The 23249-nt window shown below is 34.4% G+C and overlaps 1 protein-coding gene across 1 annotated transcript in view; it reads right to left on the bottom strand.

Moving 5' to 3' along the window:
• CNBD1 (cyclic nucleotide binding domain containing 1) overlaps window positions 1-23249 on the bottom strand; it is a 368568-nt gene that overhangs the window by 84038 nt on the left and 261281 nt on the right. Inside the window, 1 exon segment of the mRNA XM_060035261.1 lies at window positions 14368-14513. Coding sequence (XP_059891244.1) covers window positions 14368-14513 — 146 coding nt within the window.

Here is a 23249-nt window from a genome sequence, read left to right as displayed (position 1 = left end):
GAGGCTGTGCAGCCCGCCACTGCCAGGGTCCCGGGATCCAGGGACAATTTCCCTGGGAGAATGCACGGCGCGCCTCAGGCTGCTGAAACGTCCCGCTGGCCTCTGCTGCTGCAGGCTTGCGCTGCATCCATACCCCTCCTTCCCCACAGCCTGAGTGAGCCAGAGTCCCCGAAGCAGCTCCTCCTTTAACTCCATCCTGTCTGAACGAAAAAGAGACGCCCTCCAGCGACCTACACGCAGAGGCAGGGCAAAAACCAAAGCTGATCCCCGGGAACTGTGCGAACAAATAAGAAAAAGGGAAATCTCTCCCAGCAGCCTCAGAAGCAGCGGATTAAAGCTCCACAATCAACTTGATGTACCCTGCAACTGTGAAATACATGAATAGATAACGAATCATCCCAAACTGAGGAGGTGGACTTTGAGAGCAAGATCTATTATTTTCCCCCCTTTCCTCTTTTTGTGAGTGTGTATGTGTATGCTTCTGTGTGAGATTTTGTCTGTATAGCTTTGCTTCCACCATTTGTCCTAGGGTTCTATCCGTCCGTTTTTTTGTTTTCTTTCAATTTTTTTTCTTAATAATTATTTATTATTTTAATAATTTTTTAAATTTTATCTTCTTTCTTTCTTTCTTTCTTTCTTTCTTTCTTTCTTTCCTTCCTTCCTTTCTTCCCTCCCTCCTTCCTTCCTTCTTTCTTTCTTTCTTTCTTTCTTTCTTTCTTTCTTTCTTTCTTTCTTTCTTTCTTTCTTTCTTTCTTTCTTTCTTTCTTTCTTTCTTTCATTTTCTCCCTTTTATTCTGAGTCATGTGGATGAAAGGCTCTTGGTGCTGCAGCCAGGAATCAGTGCTGTGCTTCTGAAGTGGGAGAGCCAACTTCAGGACACTGGTCCACAAGAGACCTCCCAGCTCCACGTAATATCAAGCAGCAAAAATCTCCCAGAGATCTCCATCTCAACACCAGCACCCAGCTTCACTCAACGACCAGCAAGCTACAGTGCTAGACACTCTATGCCAAACAACTAGAAAGACAGGAACACAACCCCACCCATTAACAGAGAGGCTGCCTAAAATCATAAAAAGTCCGCAGACACCCCAAAACACACCACCAGACGTGGACCTGCCCACCAGAAAGACAAGATCCAGCCTCCTCCACCAGAACACAGGCACTAGTCCCATCCACCAGGAAGCATACACAACCCACTGAACCAACTTTAGCCACTGGGGACAGACAACAAAAACAACGGGAACTACGAACCTGCAGCCTGCAAAAAGGACACCCCAAATAAAGTAAGATAAGCAAAATGAGAAGATAGAAAAACACACAGCAGATGAAGGAGCAAGATAAAAACCCACCAGACCTAACAAATGAAGAGGAAATAGGCAGTCTACCTGAAAAAGAATTCAGAATAATGATAGTAAACATGACCCAAAATCTTGGAAATAGAATAAATGCAAGAAACATTTAACAAGGACCTAGAAGAACTAAAGTTGAAACAAACAGTGATGATCAACCCAATAAATGAAATGAAAAATACTCTAGATGGGATCAATAGCAGAATAACTGAGGCAATAGAACGGATAAGTGACCTGGAAGATAAAATAGTGGAAATAACTACTGCAGAGCAGAATAAAGAAAAAAGAATGAAAAGAACTGAGGACAGTCTCAGAGACCTCTGGGACAACACTAAACACACCAACATTCGAATTATAGGGGTTGCAGAAGAAGAAGAGAACAAAAAAGGGACTGAAAAAATATTTGAAGAGATTATAGTTGAAAACTTCCCTAATATGGGAAAGGAAATAATTAATCAAGTCCAGGAAGCACAGAGAGTCCCATACAGGATAAATCCAAGAAGAAATACTCCCAGACACATATTAATCAAACTGTCAAAAATAAAATACATGGAAAACATATTAAAAGCAGCAAGGGAGAAACAACAAATAACACACAAGGGAATCCCCATAAGGTTAACAGCTGATCTTTCAGCAGAAACTCTGAAAGCCAGAAGGGGCTGGCAGGACATATTTAAAGTGATGAAGGAGAAAAACCTGCAACTAAGATTACTCTACCCAACAAGGATCTCATTCAGATTTGATGGAGAAATTAAAACCTTTACAGACAAGCAAAAGCTGAGAGAGTTCAGCACCACCAGAACCAGCTTTACAACAAATGCTAAAGGAACTTCTCTAGGCAAGAAACACAAGAGAAGGAAAAGACCTACAATAACGAACCCAGAACAATTTAGAAAATGGGAATAGGAACATACATATAGATAATTACCTTAAATGTAAATGGACTAAATGCTCCCACCAAAAGACACAGATTGGCTGAATGGATACAAAAACAAGACACATATATATGCTGTCTACAAGAGACCCACTTCAGACCTAAATACACAACAGACTGAAAGTAAGGGGATGGAAAAAGTTATTCCATGCAAATGGAAACCAAAAGAAAGCTGGAATAGCAATCCTCATATCAGCCAAAATAGACTTTAAGATAAAGACTATTAGAAGAGACAAAGAATGATGCTACATAATGATCAAGGGATGGATCCAAGAAGAAGTATAACAGTTGTAAATATTTATGCACCCAACGTAGGAGCACCTCTATACATAAGGCAAATACTAACAGCCATAAAAGAGAAAATCAACAGTAACACATTCATAGTAGGGGACTTTAACACCCAACTTTCACCAATGGACAGATCATCTAAAATGAAAATAAATAAGAAAAAACTAGCTTTAAATGATAAATTAAACAAGATGGACTTAATTGATATTTATAGGACATTCCATCCAAAAACAACAGAATACATATTTTTCTCAAGTGCTCATGGAACATTCTCCAGGATAGATCATATCTTGGGTCACAAATCAAGCCTTGGTAAATTTAAGAAAATTGAAATTGTATCAAGTATCTTATCCATCCACAACACTATGAGACTAGATATCAATTACAGGAAAAGATCTGTAAAAAATACAAACACATTGAGGCTAAACTATACACTACTTAATAACGAAGTGATCATTGAAGAAATCAAAGAGGAAATAAAAAATACCTAGAAACAAATGACAATGGAGACACGATGAACCAAAACCTATGGGATGCAGCAAAAGCAGTTTTAAGAGGGAAGTTTATAGCAATACAATCTTACCTTAAGAAACAGGAAACATCTCGAATAAACAACCTAACCTTGCACCTAAAGCAATTAGAGAAAGAAGAACAAAAAAACCCAAAGTTAGCAGAAGGAAACAAATCATAAAGATCAGATCAGAAAAAAATGAAAAAGAAATGAAGGAAATGATAGCAAAGTTCAATAAAACTAAAAGCTGGTTCTTTGAGAAGATAAACAAAATTGATAAACCATTAGCCAGACTCATCAAGAAAAAAAGGGAGAAGACTCAAGTCAATAGAATTAGAAATGAAAAAGGAGAAGTAACAACTGACACTGCAGAAATACAGAGGATCATGAGAGATTACTACAAGCAACAATATGCCAATAAAATGGACAACCTGGAAGAAATGGACAAATTCTTAGAAATGCACAAACTGCCAAGACTGAATCAGGAAAAAATAGAAAATATGAACAGACCAATCACAAGCACTGAAATTGAAACTGTGATTAAAAATCTTCCAACAAACAAAGGCCCAGGACCAGATGGCTTCACAGGTGAATTCTATCAAACATTTAGAGAAGAGCTAACACCTATCCTTCTCAAACTCTTCCAAAATATAGCAGAGGGAGGAACACTCCCAAACTCATTCTACGAGGCCACAATCACCCTGATACCAAAACCAGACAAGGATGTCACAAAGAAAGAAAACTACAGGCCAATATCACTGATGAACATAGATGCAAAATCCTCAACAAAATACTAGCAAACAGAATCCAATAGCACATTAAAAGTATCATAGACCATGATCAAGTGGGGTTTATCCCAGGAATGCAAGGATTCTTCAATATATGCAAATCAATCAACATGATACACCATATTAAGAAAGTAAAAGAGAAAAACCATAAGATCATCTCAATAGATGCAGAGAAAGCTTTCGACAAAATTCAACACCCATTTATGATAAAAACACTGCCGAAAGTAGGCATAGAGGGAATTTTTCTCAACATAATAAAGGTCATATATGACAAACCCACAGCCAACACCATCCTCAATGGTGAAAAACTGAAAGCATTTCCACGAAGATCAGGAACAAGACAAGGTTGCCCACTCTCACCACTCTTATTCAACATAGTTTTGGAAGTTTTAGCCACAGCAATCAGAGAAGAAAAAGGAAATAAAAGGAATCCAAATTGGTAAAGAAGTAAAGCTGTTACTGTTTGCAGATGACATGATACTATACATAGAGAATCTTAAAGATGCTACCAGAAAACTACTAGAGCTAATCAATGAATTTGGTAAAGTAGCAGGTTACAAAGTTAATGCACAGAAATCTCTGTCATTCCTATATGCTAATGATGAAAAATCAGAAACTGAAATCAAGAAAACACTCCCATTTACCATTGCAACAAAAAGAATAAAATATCTAGGAATAAACCTACCTAAGGAGTCAAAAGACCTGTATGCAGAAAATTATAAGACACTGATGAAAGAAATTAAAGATGATACAAATAGATGGAGAGATATACCATGTTCTTGGATTGGAAGTATCAATATTGTGAAAATGACTCTACTACCCAAAGCAATCTACAGATTCAATGCAATCCCTATCAAACTACCACTGCCATTTTTCACAGAACTAGAACAAAAAATTTCACAATTTGTATGGAAACACAAAAGACCTCGAATAGCCAAAGCAATCTTGAGAATGAAAAACAGAGCTGGAGGAATGAGGCTCCCTGACTTCAGACTATATACTACAAAGCTACAGTAATCGAGACAATATGGTACTGGCACAAAAACAGAAATATAGATCAATGGAACAGGATAGAAAGCCCAGATATAAACCCACACACATATGGTCACCTTATCTTTGATAAAGGAGGCAGGAATGCACAGTGGAGAAAGGACAGCCTCTTCAATAAGTGGTGCTGGGAAAACTGGACAGGTACATGTAAAAGTATGAGATTAGATCACTCCCTAACACCATGCACAAAAATAAGCTCAAAGTAGATTAAATACCTGAATGTAAGGCCAGAAACTATCAAACTCTTAGAGAAAAACATAGGCAGAACACTCTATGACATAATTCACAACAAGATCCTAGAGAAATGGAAATAAAAACAAAAATAAGCAAATGGGACCTAGTGAAACTTCAAAGCTTTTGCACAGCAAAGGAAACCATAAACAAGATGAAAAGACAACCCTCAGAATGGGAGAAAATATTTGCAAATGAAGCAACTGACAAAGGATTAATCTCCAAAATTTACAAGCAGCTCATGCAGCTCAATAACAAATAAAAACAAAAAAAAAAATCTAAAAATGGGCAGAAGACATAAATAGACATTTCTCCAAAGAAGATATACAGACTGCCAAACAATATATGAAAGAACACTCAACATCATTAATCATTAGAGAAATGCAAATCAAAACTACAATGAGATATCATCTCACACCAGTCAGAATGGCCATCATCAAAAAATCTAGAAACAATAAATGTTAGAGAGGGTGTGGAGAAAAGGGAACACTCTTGCACTGCTGGTGGGAATGTGATTTGGTACAACCACTATGGAGGTTCCTTTAAAAACTACAAGTAGAACTACCATATGACCCAGCAATCCCACTACTGGGCATATACCATGAGAAAACCATAAATCAAAAAAAGTCATGTACCAAAATGTTCATTGCAGCTCTATTTTCAATAGCCAGGGGATGGAAACAACCTACATGTCCATCATCGGATGAATGGATAAAGAAGATGTGGCACATATATACAATGGAATATTACTCAGCCATAAATAGAAACGAAATTGAGCTATTTGTAATGAGGTGGATAGACCTAGGGTCTGTCATACAGAGTGAAGTAAGTCAGAAAGTGAAAGACAAATACCGTATGCTAACACATATATATGGAATTTAAGAAAAAAAATGTCATGAAGAACCTAGAGGTAAGACAGGAATAAAGACACAGACCTACTAGAGAATGGACTTGAGGATATGGGGAGGGGTAAGTGTAAGCTGTGACAAAGCGAGAGAGTGGCATGGACATATATACACTACCAAATGTAAAATAGATAGCTAGTGGGAAGCAGCTGCATAGCACAGGGAGATCAGCTGGGTGCTTTGTGACCACATAGAGGGGTGGCATAAAGAGGGTGGGAGGGAGGGAGACGCAAGAGGGAAGAGATATGGGAACATATGTATATGTATAACTGATTCACTTTGTTATAAAGCAGAAACTAACACACCATTGTAAAACAATTATACTCCAATAAAGATGTAAAAAAAAAATAAAAGGGAAATTATTCATTAGTAGGAAAAAGTGTTGTTTTCAGTACATATCCTACTTCATATTGTTACTCACCACAATCTGTCATCTGATCCCATTACATAAAGTTCCACTATGTGACTGTAGATCTAGCAGATTTATTCACTTGTGAGCATTTTGAATGAAACATAAATCAGTTTTTTTTTCTTCTGAAGCCTGTCATTTTTGAGAAGAAGATCGTGGGAAATGGATGGTGTTTCTCCATTTCTCAGTCCTTTACATTTCTTCAAAGGATCAGAGCAAATTGTTCAAGTGCTGTGAGAACTTTTCTTTCAATTTGCTTATTAACTTGCTGTAAATAGAAACTTTACAAATTGATTTTAATGCACAGTTGTGTTTCTGTTTTATTCCCTATGACATGCCAACTTCTTGCCTTCTCTGCTTTTTTCTAAACTGAGTCCTTACTAGTGGGTTTCTTTTGGTTACCATCTATACATCATGACTATAGGATATTGATTTTTTTATTTTTGTCTTCTCTAAAGCAAGGGTTGCGTTTGTTTGGATGCCGGGGCTTAAAATAGATTCTTCCTGGGTAGCACAATATCACTTATTAAACTCCTAATCTGTGTGTCAAGGGCACTGTGTAAACATCGCTTTTGTTTTTTAATTTTATTTTTTGAGAAAATAATATATTTTATTTTTTTAACATCTTTATTGGAGTATAATTGCTTTATATTGTTGTGTTAGTTGCTGCTGAATAACAAAGTGAATCAGCTATATGTATACATATATCCCCATGTTACCTCCCTTTTGTGTCTCATTCTCACCCTATGCCAGCCCTCTAGGTGGTTACAAAGCACGGAGCTGATCTCCCTGAGCTATGCAGCTGTTTCCCACTATCTATTTTACATTTGGTAGTTTATATATGTCCATGCCACTCTCTTACTTCGTCTCAGCTTACCCTTCCCCCTCCCTGTGTCCTCAAGTCCATTCTCTACGTCTGCGTCTTTATTCCTGTCCTGCCCCAAGGTTCTTCAGAACCTTTTCTTTTTTTTTTTTAGATTCCATATATATGTGTTAGCATACAGTATTTGTTTTTCTCATTCTGACTTACTTCACTCTGTATGACAGACTGTAGGTCTCTCCACTTCACTACAAATAACTCAATTTCATTTCCTTTTTTGGCTGAGCAATATTCCATTGTATATATGTGCCACGTCTTCTTTATCCATTCATCTGTTGATGGAAACTTAGGTTGCTCCCATATCCTGGTTATTGTAAATAGTGCTGCAATGAATATCTTGGTACTCCAAAGAAGATGTACAGATTGCCAACAAACACATGAAAGGATGCTCAACATCACTAATCATTAGAGAAATGCAAATCAAAACTGCAATGAGGTATCACCTCATACCAGTCAGAATGGCCATCATCAAAAAATCGACAAACAACAAATGCTGGAGAGGGTGTGGAGAAAATGGTACCCTCTTGCACTGTTAGTGGGAATGTAAATTGATATATCCACTATGGAAAACAGTATAGAAGTTCCTTAAAAATCTAAAAATAGAACTAACATATGACCCAGAAATCCCACTACTGGTCATATACCCTGAGAAAACCACAATTCAAAAAGAGTCATGTACCAGAATCATTGCTTTTTAATAGCTATTGTGTGAGCTGTATGAGAACTATATTGTAATAAGTACACTGTGTAGGGAAAAGATAATAATAGTTTGTAAGACTAGTAATGGTCTTGAGAAATTACATAGAGAAGAAAACAAGTTGGGGAAAGGGTGTATTCTAATATATACATTTATATTCTGTTTTTTTTTTTTTTTAAATAGAGTAACTGACACTTCTTAGTATAGAATAAGAGCTATGGAAAGAAATCCACTGTGGGAAATAATTTTATTGCAAGAGTTGTTAGTTACTTACCCAATATAAAATCTTTCCTTTTCCTTTAGTAACAAAACCACAATTTTATCGGGTGTTGTATGTGCCAGTTTAAAAATTGAATTTCCCAGAAACTCTTACTTGTGTGGCCACGTGACATCATTCTGATTGATAAAACATTGAGAGTATCTTTGCTTTCCACATACGCACACCACCCCTTCTTCCCTGCTACCTAGAACAGTGATAGGATATTGGAGCTGAAGCAAGCATCTTACAATTAAGGAAAATGCAAGGAGAATTTCAGAGGCCTCACCTGAGACCATGTGACCTCTCATTATGTAACATAAACAAACCTGAAAATTTTTATAAACTAGTGTCCTCTAGTTCTCTATTACTCACACTGAACACAATTTCTGTGTGGATATTTTTGGAATTTCACTTAACTCTATCCATAAAATATGTTCACCTTACTGATGAATATAACTATTCAATTCCTCTAGAGAAAATCTTCCTTCAGCCTTGGCCCAGTGACAGTGAATTTGACTGAATTTCTGCTTACAATGCATTAATTTTCACATTTACTTTATAAAAATATCTATAATATTAAGGAGGCTGTTAAGGAATATAAGTAATAGAGGGAATTTGAGATCCATAGAAAAAATTTTTGGTCAGAAAGTATCTCATAAATATTCAAATTACTTTTAAAAGCAGTCAAATAAAGCTATTCTGGAAGCTGCTAACTCCATTTATATAAAAGATGATGACTGTATTTGAAACGGTAAAGGGGGCTGTATTTTAAAAGAAAAACTTTTATTAATATTAGATAACATTTTCCCTTTTTTATTGAGGTATATAGTTGATGTACAATATTATATAATTTTCAGATGTACAGCATAGTGACTTACGATTTTTAAAGGTTATATTCTATTTCTAGTTACTATAAAATATTGATTATATTCCCTGTGTTGTACTATATATCCTTGTAGCTTATTTATTTTATACAAAGTAGTATGTACCTCTTAACCCCATATCACTATCCTATCTTACCCCTCTCCCCTTTCTTCTCCCCACTGGTAACCACTAGTTTGTTCTCTATATCTGTGATCCTTTTTCTTTTTGTTATATTTTTGTTTTATTTTTTAGATTTCACATATAAGTGATATCATATAATATTTGTCTTTCCTGCTCTGACTTATTTCACTTAGCATAGTAACCTCCAACTCCATCCATGTTATTGCAAATGGCAAAATATTATTTTAATGGCTGAATAGTATTCCATTGTGTGTGTGTTTGTATGTGTGTGTGTGTATATATATATATATATATATATATATATATATATCACATCTTCTTTACTCATTCATCTATAGACAGACACTCAGGTTCCTTCCATATCTTGGCAATTGTAAATAATGCTGCTAGGAACATGGTGCAGTGTTCAAATTAGTATTTTCAAATTAGTGGTTTTTTTTTTTTTTTTTTTTGGATAAATACTCAAAAGTGGAACTGCTGGGTCTTATAGTTTCTTGAGAAATTGCCATACTGTTTTACATAGTGGCTGCACCATTTTGCATTCTTACTAACAGTGTACAAAGGTTCCCTTTTCTCCACACCCTTGCCAACATTTGTTATTTCTGGTCTCTTTAATGATAACCATTGTAGTTTTAACTTGCAGTTCCTGACAGTTAATGACGTTGAGCATGTTTTCCTGTGCTTGTTGTCCATCTGTATGTCTTCTTTGGAAAATTATCTATTCGAGTTTTCTGCTCATTTTTTTAATTGGGTTGTTTCTTTTTTGATGTTGAGTTGTATGAGCTACTTAAATATTTTAGATAGTAACTCCATTTATATAACAGTCATATTATTTGAAAAATTTTCTCCCATTCAGTAGGTTGTCTTTTTGTTTTGTCAGTTGTTTCCTTTGCTGTGCAAAAGCTTTGAAGTTTGATGAGGCTCCATTTGTTTATATTTGCTTTTATTTCCTTTGCTTTAGGAGACAGATTCAAAAAAAATTGCTGCAATTTATATCAAAGAGTGTTCTCCTTATGTTCTCTTCTAGGAATTTTATGGTTTCCAGTCTTACATTTAGGTATTTAGGTAGATACCATTTTAAATGGTTTACTGTATATTGATTACTTTTTCTTTTCAAAATAAGGTACTATACATGGATCAAGGGCTGGTTTAGGAGACCTGGATTTAGTCCAATTGTTGTGTTTATTATGTAATCTTGGGAGAGTCATATATTCCTAGGTTCAACTTCCAATTCAAAAATTGTCATGCTAGGTCAAATTATCTACATGTATTAAATGTTTTATTTTGCTGGTTATTCAGTGAATATAATACATTTTTAGGTTGTTGGAATTACTATTAAAAAACTTAAATAAATTATAAATTTCAAAACGAATATAAATAATGAAAATTATACCAATGGAAAGATTATTTGTAAAAATTTTGGCTGACTTTGATTAATGAACTTTTAGAAATACAGATGAACAACACTTACCTAATTACAATATTTAAATTAATTAAAAATATTTAAAATCTCACATTAAATCTCCAGAAAAATGTTTTAAGTGTTTACCTACATTTTGAGGTCCCAAGTCCATTTCTACTTTCCCCTATCCAAAAGATGATTGTGAAGTTTTGAGAAAGTTAATGCAGTTTTCAAGGATGAATCTTCATGAACCATAGGGAACACCTCAGTGCAGTGAAAGCATATCCACACATAGACTCAATATACACTCTTCAAGGCCATGTTTGCCTTTAAGGGAGCCATGGTCTTTATAGTAGGACTAAATATTTTATTACTTCTATTGTAAAAGCATGTTGTTTGGACTATGGTTAATTTATATATGGAAAAGATGCCCACTAAATTTTTCATGAGGTTTAGCTACTGTGTTTTTATATGTTATATGAAATTTAAACCATGACAGAAAATAAAGTCTATGCAGGCTAAGAAATGTTAAAGTTTTAGTAATCAAAAAATATTTTTCATCATTAAAAATATAGTATTTTTTAAATGAGGAGTTACGGTGTTTTTGAGATATAACCTCATAAAAAAGTAAGAGTAAAATGATAAAATGAAAGAAATAGGAGAGAAATAACACTGCAAGACTCAGTGGACTTCAAGTAAAGAAAACAGTAAACAAGACATATGTATATTAAAAGACAAAAACCCGTATATCAGTCATTTCATAGAAATATTTCAAGGTTAATATACAGGCAGATATTAAAGAATTTTTTATCTGGTATCTAATTCCTGGTTCTAATTCCTGATTCTTTTAGCTCTCTGAGCTTTATGTTATCAATCATAAAAATATCCTCTGCCCAGGCCATAAAATGAGATCCAATGAAAAACTCTTGAGATAATTTGAATTAAGTAAACTATATCTATTAAGTAAACTATATCTATACATCTATATGGCATATAGAGTTTACCATATGTAATATATATTGTATAAAGTATTTTATTATAGTGATATAAGTAAGCTTTATATATAGTCATCTTATAGTAATCATTTTAGTACCATTTTCACTTAAACTAGAAATATGTAGGTGTGTTATGCAGTATTTGAAATCATAAAATTGTTATCCTTGTTAGTATTTTATTGTTTAAGAAAACAATGCATGAGAGGCTGAGTAATGGTAAGTTTAAGATTCTGTCTTAAATAATGAAGTTCCAAAGAACTTATGGCCAGAAAAGAGACCAGAAGGTGCAAACAGCTGTGTGGAATTGCAGGAAAGAAACCAAAGCCTCAGCAGCAGATTGAAAGTCAGCAGCATGGTGATGAGGAGTTACTAGGGGGAATACTTTAAATAACAGCAGAGGGAGGGAAATGCATCCATGAATAAAGAAAAGGGAAAAAGAAAGACACCTGGTTGGACTTGTTTTTTTAAGTTGGATGAACAAAGAGATTTACAAAGATCAGATATTTAATGAATTGACTGCTGTGATAGTGAAACAGATCTGAGCTGTCAGAATTAGATGTCTTAAAAGTCAAGAGAAGGGTTGCAGCACAGGTAGGTGTAAACACAGAGAATTCCAAAATTTTTTAATGTGTTTGAAAATATGCACTATTGAAATATGAATTGCAAAGCCTTATTTAGTATAAATGATCAAATTAAAGTTGATATTTGTCAAGGGTTGAAAGTTCATATTTTAATAGTTAATCACACATGTTTTTAAGATACCTTGAGAATACATTTTCTTTTAATTTTAGTTTCTAAGCTTTCTGAAAAAAATAAATAACTACTTACAAACACTAACACATAAATATACATTCATTGTGGAAAATTCAACACAAATATATGTAGAAGAAAGAGTTAACTGTTCCCCTTCACTATTCCTCAATTCCTCTCCCCTGAATGAAGGTAACAATTTTTTAAATATGTATTTTTGGAGTATCCTTCTGGATCTACTTCTATGTAGTTTTTACTGTGTATTTTTATATGTATATACATGCACATATAATTTCAGGTTTTATATTATATTATTTATATAATTCTGCAATTGTTCTGTTTTTATTTATTATCCTTAATAAGTTTCTACATCAATGTATATAAATCTACCTCATTCTTTTTAACCCTGACTAGAATTATAGAGAATAAGTGTATCACAATATATTCTGTCTTCTATTTTTTTTTTTTTTTTTTTTTTTTTTTTTTGCGGTACGCGGGCCTCTCACTGTTGTGGCCTCTCCCGTTGCGGAGCACAGGCTCCGGACGCGCAGGCTCAGCGGTCATGGCTCACAGGCCCAGCCGCTCCGCGGCACGTGGGATCTTCCCGGACCGGGGCACGAACCCGCGTCCCCTGCATCGGCAGGCGGACTCTCAACCACTGCGCCACCAGGGAAGCCCCTCTGTCTTCTATTAAAGGGTACTTCGGTTGCTTACATATTTTTTACCATAAAAAGTATAATTCCAGAAATTTATGATAGAATGAATTAATTTTTTAATTACTATCCTCAAGCTAATGGCAAAACCCTGTTGAATGTTTGTTCTTTCTTCCCTTTCAGAATCATCTATCCTCTGCAAAACTCCTATGATTTAATTTTCACTGATTGATATTGGATTAAATGAAACTAATTATGAGAGAGGACTGTTGGGGAAACTGAAAATATGTAAGTATTTTCAATAGACACATGTTCTCCAAAATTCCAGTTTTATTTCAAATGCCATGATCCTGACGAACCACTTTATAAAAACAGTGGCATAGTGAATGGAGAATAATTTAGCATTAAGGCTAAAGTGTGATTGAAATTCAGTTCTAATCAGGACCACTCCACATGACATTTTGTGCCTTAGGGTCCTCATCTGCAGAGAATAATAATAATATCTACTTTTATTTGATACTGTGTGGAATAAATAAGGGATGTTCCTCACCCAAAGGTGTATTAAATAAATTTAGTTCCTTTTTTATAATAGGCACTCAGTAAATACAAAAAAATGATGTTGAAGTCTGTTGGTTTAGGTTTGTGTGTGACTCTGTGTGTTGTTTATTTATATGCCACCCCCCAAAAAATTAAAATACAAAATACTTCTATTAATGCATCCAATATATCCTTAGTAAAGGGACTAGAAATTAAAATTGGGAAACTAAACTAAAATCTATCTGAAGAGTTTTTTTCTCAGTATCTGGATCAGTCAAATAATCACTTTGACCACTTGCTGTCTTAACCATGAAAACCAAAGCTAGATTGTTATTAAATGTGTATATCAACGAGTGACTTTCAAAGTGTGGTGCGCAGACTAGCAGCATCCTCTGGAATGTTATTAGAAATGCAAACTAAGCTCCCTCCAAAACCTACTGAACCAGAAACTTTAGGGGTTGAATACAGCAACACATTTCAGTGTGTCCTCTGGGGGATTCTGATGCATGCTCAAAGTCGAGAAACACAACTGTATATCTTTAAAACATAAATACTAAAATGTGAAATGTTATTCATTTCACTACTTATAACTTTACAAATGAAATACATCCAAACAGTACATTTTAACATGTCAAGTGAAATTATGAATATTATAATGATAGAGAACTCAAAATAGTGATACACGTTTGGTCTTGCCAAATTTCCCTCCAGATTAGTCTGTTACATGTGCTTCTTTTTACCCAGGTTTCAGAAATGACATTCTTACTAAGTGTTTTCAGATGCTCATCAATTAGATGAGAGGTTAAATCTGGAATTGTTCTCAGCATCTTCCACACAGCGTTGTGTTCAAATAGCATCCTGTGAATGGGCCTTAAAAAAAAGATTTCAATGATGTGTTAGTTTCTGCTTTATAACATAATGAATCAGTTATACATATGTTCCCATATCTCTTCCCTCTTGCGTCTCCCTCCCTCCCACCGTTGTTCACCAAATTGTTATCCTCTTGCTCCCTGGGCACACAGTTATATGACATATTCAAGCCTTCCTTGAACTTAGATACAGCTATATGAAACTGAGTTCTGTTCAATAGAATATGGGCAGCAGTGATGCTTGACATTTCCACGCCTATCCTTTAAAAGATCTGTCCTGTGTACAACCATCCATTCTCTTTTCCTATCCATTGGCTAAATGGGGGGACTCCAAGAACTCAGAGAAGGGAAGAGGTGAAAGAGGCAGAATGATCTAGGTCCTTGAGTTGCCATTTGGATGAGAAGTGACCAACAATGAGTTGACTATTGACTATTAAATAAACTGTAAATGTGTTAAGGCTCTGGAAAAAAAAAAAAGAATGCACACTGAGAGACTACCACATAAATACAAAGAAACAAACAAACCAAAAAATCCTCAATTTTTGAGCTTCCAAATTTGTATTTCCATTTTTTTTCAGCATTGCTAAGGATAAGTGATGATGGTCTCTTTTGTCTTAGTAATCTTTATAATTTGTTCTCCTTCCAAGATAAAGAGGTACCTCCATGAAACTTTAAACTTTAGGATATTACATAGTGCCTTTACCTTCTTTTTATATAAAACTCAGTGCTTCAATTTTAAGATTATATCTCTCATTATTAGTCATTATAATAATAAAAACCTCTTTTAGACAATAAAATGATTGATGTCTTATTTTATTCTTGATTTTTAGGTACTATTAAAGTTAGAGCAAATGAATATGTAATTTAACATTTGAGAATATAAATTTTAAGTGAAAAGATGCATATGTAATTTTAAATAAAACATAGTTTTCTTATGATGGATGATATTTATTTACTTTTAATCATTAAATTCACTATTTAATAAATATAATACCATAATCAAGAAACAAAATTCATGTTGATTCTAAGTTTTCAAGGGACTAACCCAACTACCATGCCATTGTTAAATGTTCAGTATTTTTAAAAAATCTATTGTGAAAAATCAGTTTAGCAGTAGATAGGGAATTCAGAGTACTCACATATATGTAGGTTTGACAGAAACAGTCCCAGTTTAGGCGTGATATTCTGTTGGTTCATCTGTTATGCCTGTGTTTATGTGTGCATGTTTACTGATCACATTATAAATTGTTTTTTTTTTTTTTTTTTTTTTTGGTATTGTGTGTTGTAGCAAAAAAAAAAAAGTTGGAAAAGCACTAATTTAGTAGATAATTTTAAGAAATACTTTTGAGAAAACTAGCTCCCCACTTAATATCATTTAAAAGTGTGTACTTCAGATGTAATAATAAAGAATTAGTATTCAGAAATGGCATGGTATTATAACCAAATCCTAAAAACAAGTCATTGATTTAGCAACCAAACAGGGGATGACAAGGAAATAATATCACAGATTTTTAAATAGACATACATTTTTAGTGGCAAAACATTTGAAATATCAGTTGCCTGAAATAATTTGGAAGGTAGACCAAGTGCCTAAGAAACCAACTGCTTCACAGAAAATAGTTGGAAAAAGTTAAAAAGTTATTGGGTTTTGTTTGCTTAATGTTAGTTGTTCGTAACAATGTATTATTAGCTGGATAAAACTGACCAGTTATCAAACATAAATGAAAAGGAATAGAGAAGATCCAGAAATGTGTGGCATGATTTTAAAAGCGATGTCATTAGATGAATATAATAGTCATTTTTACCTGTATGGATGAGTAGACTAATGTTTTTCATCAAATTGGGAAGTTTTGGCTATTCTTTCTTCAAATATTCTCTGTCCCTTTTCTCTCTTCTCTCCTTCTGGGATTCCCATTGTGTTGATTCTGGTATACTTGGTGGTGTCCCATAGGTCTCTGAAGCTCTGTCCATGTTTTTCATTCTTATTCTTTCTCTTCTCTGACTGGATAATCTTAATTGATATATCTTCTTCAAGTTTGCCAAACTTTTCTTCTGCCAGATCAAATCTGTTGTTGAACCTCTAGTGAAGTTTTTATTTCAGTTATTGTACTTTTTAACTCCATAATCTCTATTTGGATCTTTTTTTGCAGTTTCTTTTTATTGATATTATCTATGTGGTAAGACATTATTGTCATACTTTCATTTAATTCTATAAAGTCTGTATTTCCTGTGTGCAGCTACCTAAATCTCTGTTTATTTCACTTAATAGTCATCTAATAATTGTTTGGAAATTTTCTTAAATGCCTGAACCATTAAGTCCCCCAACTTTTGCTGATGGGCAGGCTGTGTGTTTTCATGCTCTACTTTAATTCATTAGACACTGTTTTCTTTATGTCTTTGAACCTATTCATAATAGTAGATTTAAAATCTTTTTCCTACTATGTCTAACATTTGAATCCTCTCAGGACATTGTTTGCTCTTGGCTGCTTCTTTCCCTACATATGGGACACACTTTGTTGTTTCTTTGCATGTCTCATAATTTTTGTTTAAAATTGAACATTTTAGCTAATGTGGCAAATCTAGCTATAACCTTTCCCCTCCTTCCCAGGGTCAAATAACAACAATGCACAATGAATGTGGTTTTTTAAGGGAGTTGCCAGACAAATCACAGTGTGGCAGTGCTTTGGGAGTGGGTTTTTTGAGGATCTCCTAACCAGTCTTCCCTTTCAGGAGCTGCAGAGCTGTTAGCTCCTAAAAACTGTTACAAAATTGGAGACAGGAGGATTAAAATAGGTCAAAATAAAAAGCTACAAACCCTGCTAATTTTCTTGAATAAATACTCTTCATGTGGTTTCATGCATCTGATTAATTTTAGAGTTCTGAAAAAATTTGTTTTGACAATCTTTGTCAGTATTTCATTGATTGTATGAAGGAGCAGATATACAGAGGTCCTCACTCTGCCATTCTAGAAGCCCTGCACTCCACATTGAATCTTAAATCCTCTGATCGATAGCAACACCCCTAATTTCTTCCCACAGATCAAAGTCAACATAGATGACAAGCAGTAAGAAGTTCATGTGACCACTGTGAGTGAGACAATCAAAAATAGTTTGGAAATAACATTACTAACAGAAGACATTAAAAAAAATAATGTTTAAAAGTCTGGAAGTCACTCAAAAATTATAACTATTAGCTTGATAAAAGAATGGACTTGTAATTTACATATTCTGACTAAAAATTCAAAACAATTTTTCCTTCAACTAACTTAATCTTCCTCTGAAAATCTTTTCTTGTTAAATCCTTATTTTTTGTTTACTTCTGCCTTTCCTACATGGATACTCAAGAATCTTCAAATACTTGGATTACCATACTTGGAACAGGAAGAAAAAAGAGGAATTGTAACATACTGCTATAACCTCCTATTACCACCATTCTTACATTGCTTTTGCTGCCCCACTTGGGCACTGGTCTTAAGGGTGTCTGAGGCTCTGCCCTGACAAATTATGTGCAGTTCTGAAATTCCCCAAAAATTTTTCAGTGGAGTCTAACATACACCCCTGTGATGGTAAACCAAAATATTCAGGTCTGAAAACTTGGCCTCCACTTCCACCCTTTAAACGGAACTTCACTTTTCTTTCAATCTTTACATTTCTTGTTTGGCAGAAACTTTCATATACATCATACCCACTCCTTCTTACCACATCTTCCTGACTTACTCTTAATGCAGTGAAAGAAACTAGATTAACAAAAAGGAAAATTCATATATTGAGAAAAACTATAATGTTCAAACTATTACTAGCAAATAGTTGTTTAATAGTGTTTTTCTTATCATTATCATCATTATGAATTATCAGATCACTTATAATGGTGTGAAAAAAATGTTATTTCCCTTGTATTTTCATTTACTCACCTTGGTTTCTATTTCTAGCCCCAATTCCAGCTGATGGCAAAAAGCAACATTTTAAAATATTCCAAGTATTTCAGGCATTACACATGGAAATAAAATAATTATAGGATTCCTTTTCTACTCCTTTCTCTCCTGGTGATCATCTCAAGCCTAGGAGCTTGTAAAGAGTCATGATAATTTGGTAACTGGCTTCTGATCACCAGCACTTATGTGCACTGACATCTGCTGAGTTCTAACTATTATGAATAGCCATTGGAATCCATGTTTTCACTGAATTCCTAAATGTTTCAAGTTGTAGGTACATGTGATCTATATTTTGTAAAGCTCTTGTAAAACTGTTGACTTTTTCACTCTCCACTAATTCATCATACTTCTTGCAAATAAAGAGAGAGCTTGATTGTTTCAGGAAATGTATTTGCAGGTGTGGGAAAATGGTTAGGGCTCTCTTAAAGTCTCTATACCCTTAATATTAATAATTTACTCAGATGTGTAGATTAAATGGAGTTTCTGAATTTTTTCTTCAATTAATCTGGTTTTTTTTAGAATCCTTAATCTACTAGGTTGACAAGTAAAACAAAACAAAAAAAAATCCTTACACTGTCTCTTAATATACTCTCTATTCAATTTAAATATTGAGACTACACAAAGTTCCAACACTGGCTGCCTCACATGTTCTTTTTCAAAGACTTAGACTCTTTAGTAAAACTGCTTAGTTTACCAGAGTTACTCCACTCACAATACTTCTCCCCAGGAAGGGATGCAAGTGTATAAGGGGATTTATTGGGTCCTTGTGACAGTCGCTAGAGGAACAGTTGGACAGCATGTGCTGAAAATTTTGTTGAAGAAATAAAATCAACTTCTATTACAGGGCACATAAATAGAGCCATTTAACTTGTGTAGGAAGTTTCCCAATAAAACAGTGGTGAATTGGAACACTCAGGTGCAAGTAGGGAGAGAGAGAAAGTGGTGAAATATGCTATAAATATGCTAAAAAAGCAATATTTAGGGACCAGTCTCCTCCACCATGAATCCAACACAAGCCACTGAACCAAACTGACCCACTGGGGACAGACACCAAAAACAGCGAGAACTACAAATGCGCAGCCTGCGAAAAGGACACCACAAACACAGTAATTTAAGCAAAATCAGAAGACAGAAAAACACAAAGCAGATGAAGGAGCAAGGTAAAAACTCAACAGACCAAACAAATGAAGAGGAAATAGGCAGTCGACTTGAAAAATAAGTCAGATTAATGATAGTAAAGATGATACAAAATCTTGGAAATAGATTGGAGAAAATACAAGAAATGTTTAAAAAGGAACTAGAAGAACTAAAGAAAAAACAAACAATGATGAACAACAAAATAAATGAAATTAAAAATTCTCTAGAAGGAATCAATAGCAGAATAATTGAGACAGAAGAACGAATAAGGGCCCTGGAAGATAAAATAGTGGAAATAACTATCACAGACCAGAATAAAGAAAAAAGAATGAAAAGAATTGAGGACAGTCTCAGAGACCACTGAGACAACATTAAATGCACCAACATTCAAATTATAGAGGTCCCAAAGGAGGAAGAGAAGAAGAAACGAGCTGAGAAAATATTTGAATGGATTATAGTTGAAAACTTCCCTAATATGGGAAAGGAAATAGTTAATCAAGTCCAGGAAGCACAGAGAGTCACATACAGGATAAATCCAAGGAGAACACCCCAAGACACATATTAATCAAACTATCAAAAATTAAATACAAACAAAAAATATTAAAAACAGTGAGGGAAAAACAGCAAATAACATACAAGGGAATCCCCATAAGGTTAACAGCTGAAGTTTCAACAGAAAAACTTCAAGCCAGAAGGGAGTGGCAGGACATACTGAAAGTGATGAAAGGGAAAAACCTGCAACCAAGATGACTCTACCCAGCCAGGATCTCATTCAGATTTGACGGAGAAATTAAAACCTTTACAAACAAGCAAAATCTAAGAAAGTTCGGCACCACCAAACCAGCTTTACAACAAATGCTAAAGGAAATTCTCTAGGCAGAAAACACAAGAGATGGAAAAGACCTACAAAAACAAACCCAAAACAATTAAGAAACTGGTAATAAGAACATGGATATTGATAAATGAATGTAAGTGTAAATGGATTAAATGCTCCAACCAAAAGACATAGACTGGCTGAATGTATACAAAAACAAGATCCCTATATATGCTGTCTACAAGAGACCCACTTCAGACCTAGGGAAACATACAGACTGAAAGTGAAGGGAAGGAAAAAAATATTCCGTGAAGAGGGAAATCAAAAGAAAGCTAGAGGAGCAATTCTCATATCAGACAAAATAGACTTTAAAATAGGCTATTACAAGAGACAAAGACGGACAATACATAATGATCAAGGGACCGATCCAACAAGAAGATATAACAAGAGTAAATATTTATGAACCCAACATAGGTGCACCTCAATACATAAGGCAAATGCTAACACCCATAAAAGAGGAAATTGACAGTAACAAAGTCATAGTAGGGGACATTAACACACCACTTTCACCAATGGACAGATCATCCAAAATGAAAATAAATAAGGAAACACAAGCATTAAATGATACATTAAACAAGAGGGACTTAATTGATATTTATAGGACATTCCAATCGAAAACAACAGAATACACATTCTTCTCAAGTGCTCATGGAACATTCTCCAGGATACATCATATCTTGCATCACAAATCAATCCTTGGTATTTTTAGAAAATTGAAATCGTATCAAGGATCTTTTCCGACCACAAGGCTATGAGATTAGGTATCAATTCCTGGAAAAAATCTGTAAAAAATACAAACACATGGAGGCTAAACAATACATTACTAACTAACCAGAGATCACTGAATAAATCAAAGAGGGAATCAAAAATACCTAGAAACAAATAACAATGAAAACACGATGACCGAAACCTATGGGATGCAGCAAAAACACTTCTAAGAGGGAAATTCGTAACAATACAATGCTACGTCAAGAAACAAGAAACATCTCAAATAAACAACCTTACTTTACACCTAAAGCAATTAGGGAAAGAAGAACAAAAATACCCTAAAGTAAGCAGAAGGGAAGAAGTCATAAACATCATATTAGAAATGAATGAAAAAACAATGAAGGAAACAATAACAAAGATCAATAAAGTTAAAGCTGTTTTTTTGAGAAGATAAACAAAATTGATAAACCATTAGTCAGATTCATCAAGAAAAAAAGGGAGAAGACTCAAATCAACAGAATTAGAAATGAAAAAGGAGAAGAAACAACTGACACTGCAGAAATACAAAGGATAATGAGAGATTACTATAAGCAACCTTATGCCAATAAAATGGACAACCTGGAAGAAATGGACAAATTCTTAGAAAAGAACAACCTCCTGAGACTGAACCAGGAAGAAATAGAAAATATGAACAGACAAATCACAAGCACTGAAATTGAAACTGTGATTAAAAATCTTCCAACAAACAAAAGCCCAGGACCAGATGGCTTCACAGGCGAATTCTATCAAACATTTAGAGAAGAGCTAACACCTAACCTTCTCAAAATCTTCCAAAATATAACAGAGAGAAGAACACCCCCAAAAGCATTCTATGAGGCCACCATCACCCTGATACCAACACCAGACAAAGATGTCACAAAAAAAGAAAACTACAGGTCAATATCACTGATGAACATAGATGCAAAATCCTCAGCAAAATACTAGCAAACAGAATCCAATAGCACATTAAAAGTATCATAAACCATGATCAAGTGGGGTTTATCCCAGGAATGAAAGGATTATTCAATATACACAAATCAATCAATGTGATAAACCATATTAACAAATTGAAGGAGAAAAACCGTATGATCATGTAAATAGATGGAGAAAAATCTTTCAAAAAAATTCAACACCCATTTCAGATAAAAACCCTCCAGAAAGTAGGCATAGAGGGAAATTACCTCAACATAATAAAGGCCTTATATGAGAACCCACAGCCAACATCTTTTTCTCACCACTATTATTCAACATAGTTTTGGAAGTTTTAGAAACAACAATCAGAGAAGAAAAAGAAATAAAAGGAATCTTAATCAGAAAACAAGAAGTAAAGCTGTCACTGTTTGAAGATGACATGATACTATACATAGAGAATCCTAAAGATGTTACCAGAAAGCTACTAGAGCTAATCAATGAATTTGGTAAAGTTGCAGGATACAAAATTAATGCACAGAAATCTCTTGCATTCCTATATACTAATGATGAAAGATCTGAAAGAGAAATTAAGGAAACACTCCCATTTACCATTGCAACAAAAAGAATAAAATACCTAGGAGTAAACCTACCTAAGGAGACAAAAGACCTGTATGCAGAAAACTATAAGACAGTGATGAGAGAAATTAAAGATGATACAAACAGATGGAGAGATATACCATGTTTTTGAATTGGAAGAATCAACATTGTGAAAATGACTATATAACCCAAAGCAATCTACAGATTCAGTGCAGTACCTATCAAATTACCAATGGCATTTTTCACAGAAGTAGAACAAAACACTTCATAATTTGTATGGAAACACAAAAGACACCGAATTGCCAAAGCAATCTTGAGAAAGAAAAACGAAGCTGGAGGAATGAGGCTCCTGGACTTCAGACTATACTACAAAGCTACAGTAATCAAGACAGTATGGTACTGGCACAAAAACAGAAATATAGATCAATGGAACAGGATAGAAAGCCCAGAGGTAAACCCACGCACATACGGTCACCTTATCTTTGATCAAGGAGGCAAGAATATACAACAGAGAAAAGACAGCCTCTTCAATAAGTGGT

The sequence above is a fragment of the Delphinus delphis genome, chromosome 17 (genome assembly GCF_949987515.2).
Source record: "Delphinus delphis chromosome 17, mDelDel1.2, whole genome shotgun sequence".
Classification (NCBI taxonomy): domain Eukaryota; kingdom Metazoa; phylum Chordata; class Mammalia; order Artiodactyla; family Delphinidae; genus Delphinus; species Delphinus delphis.
This window is presented reverse-complemented; position numbering and strand designations above follow the sequence as displayed.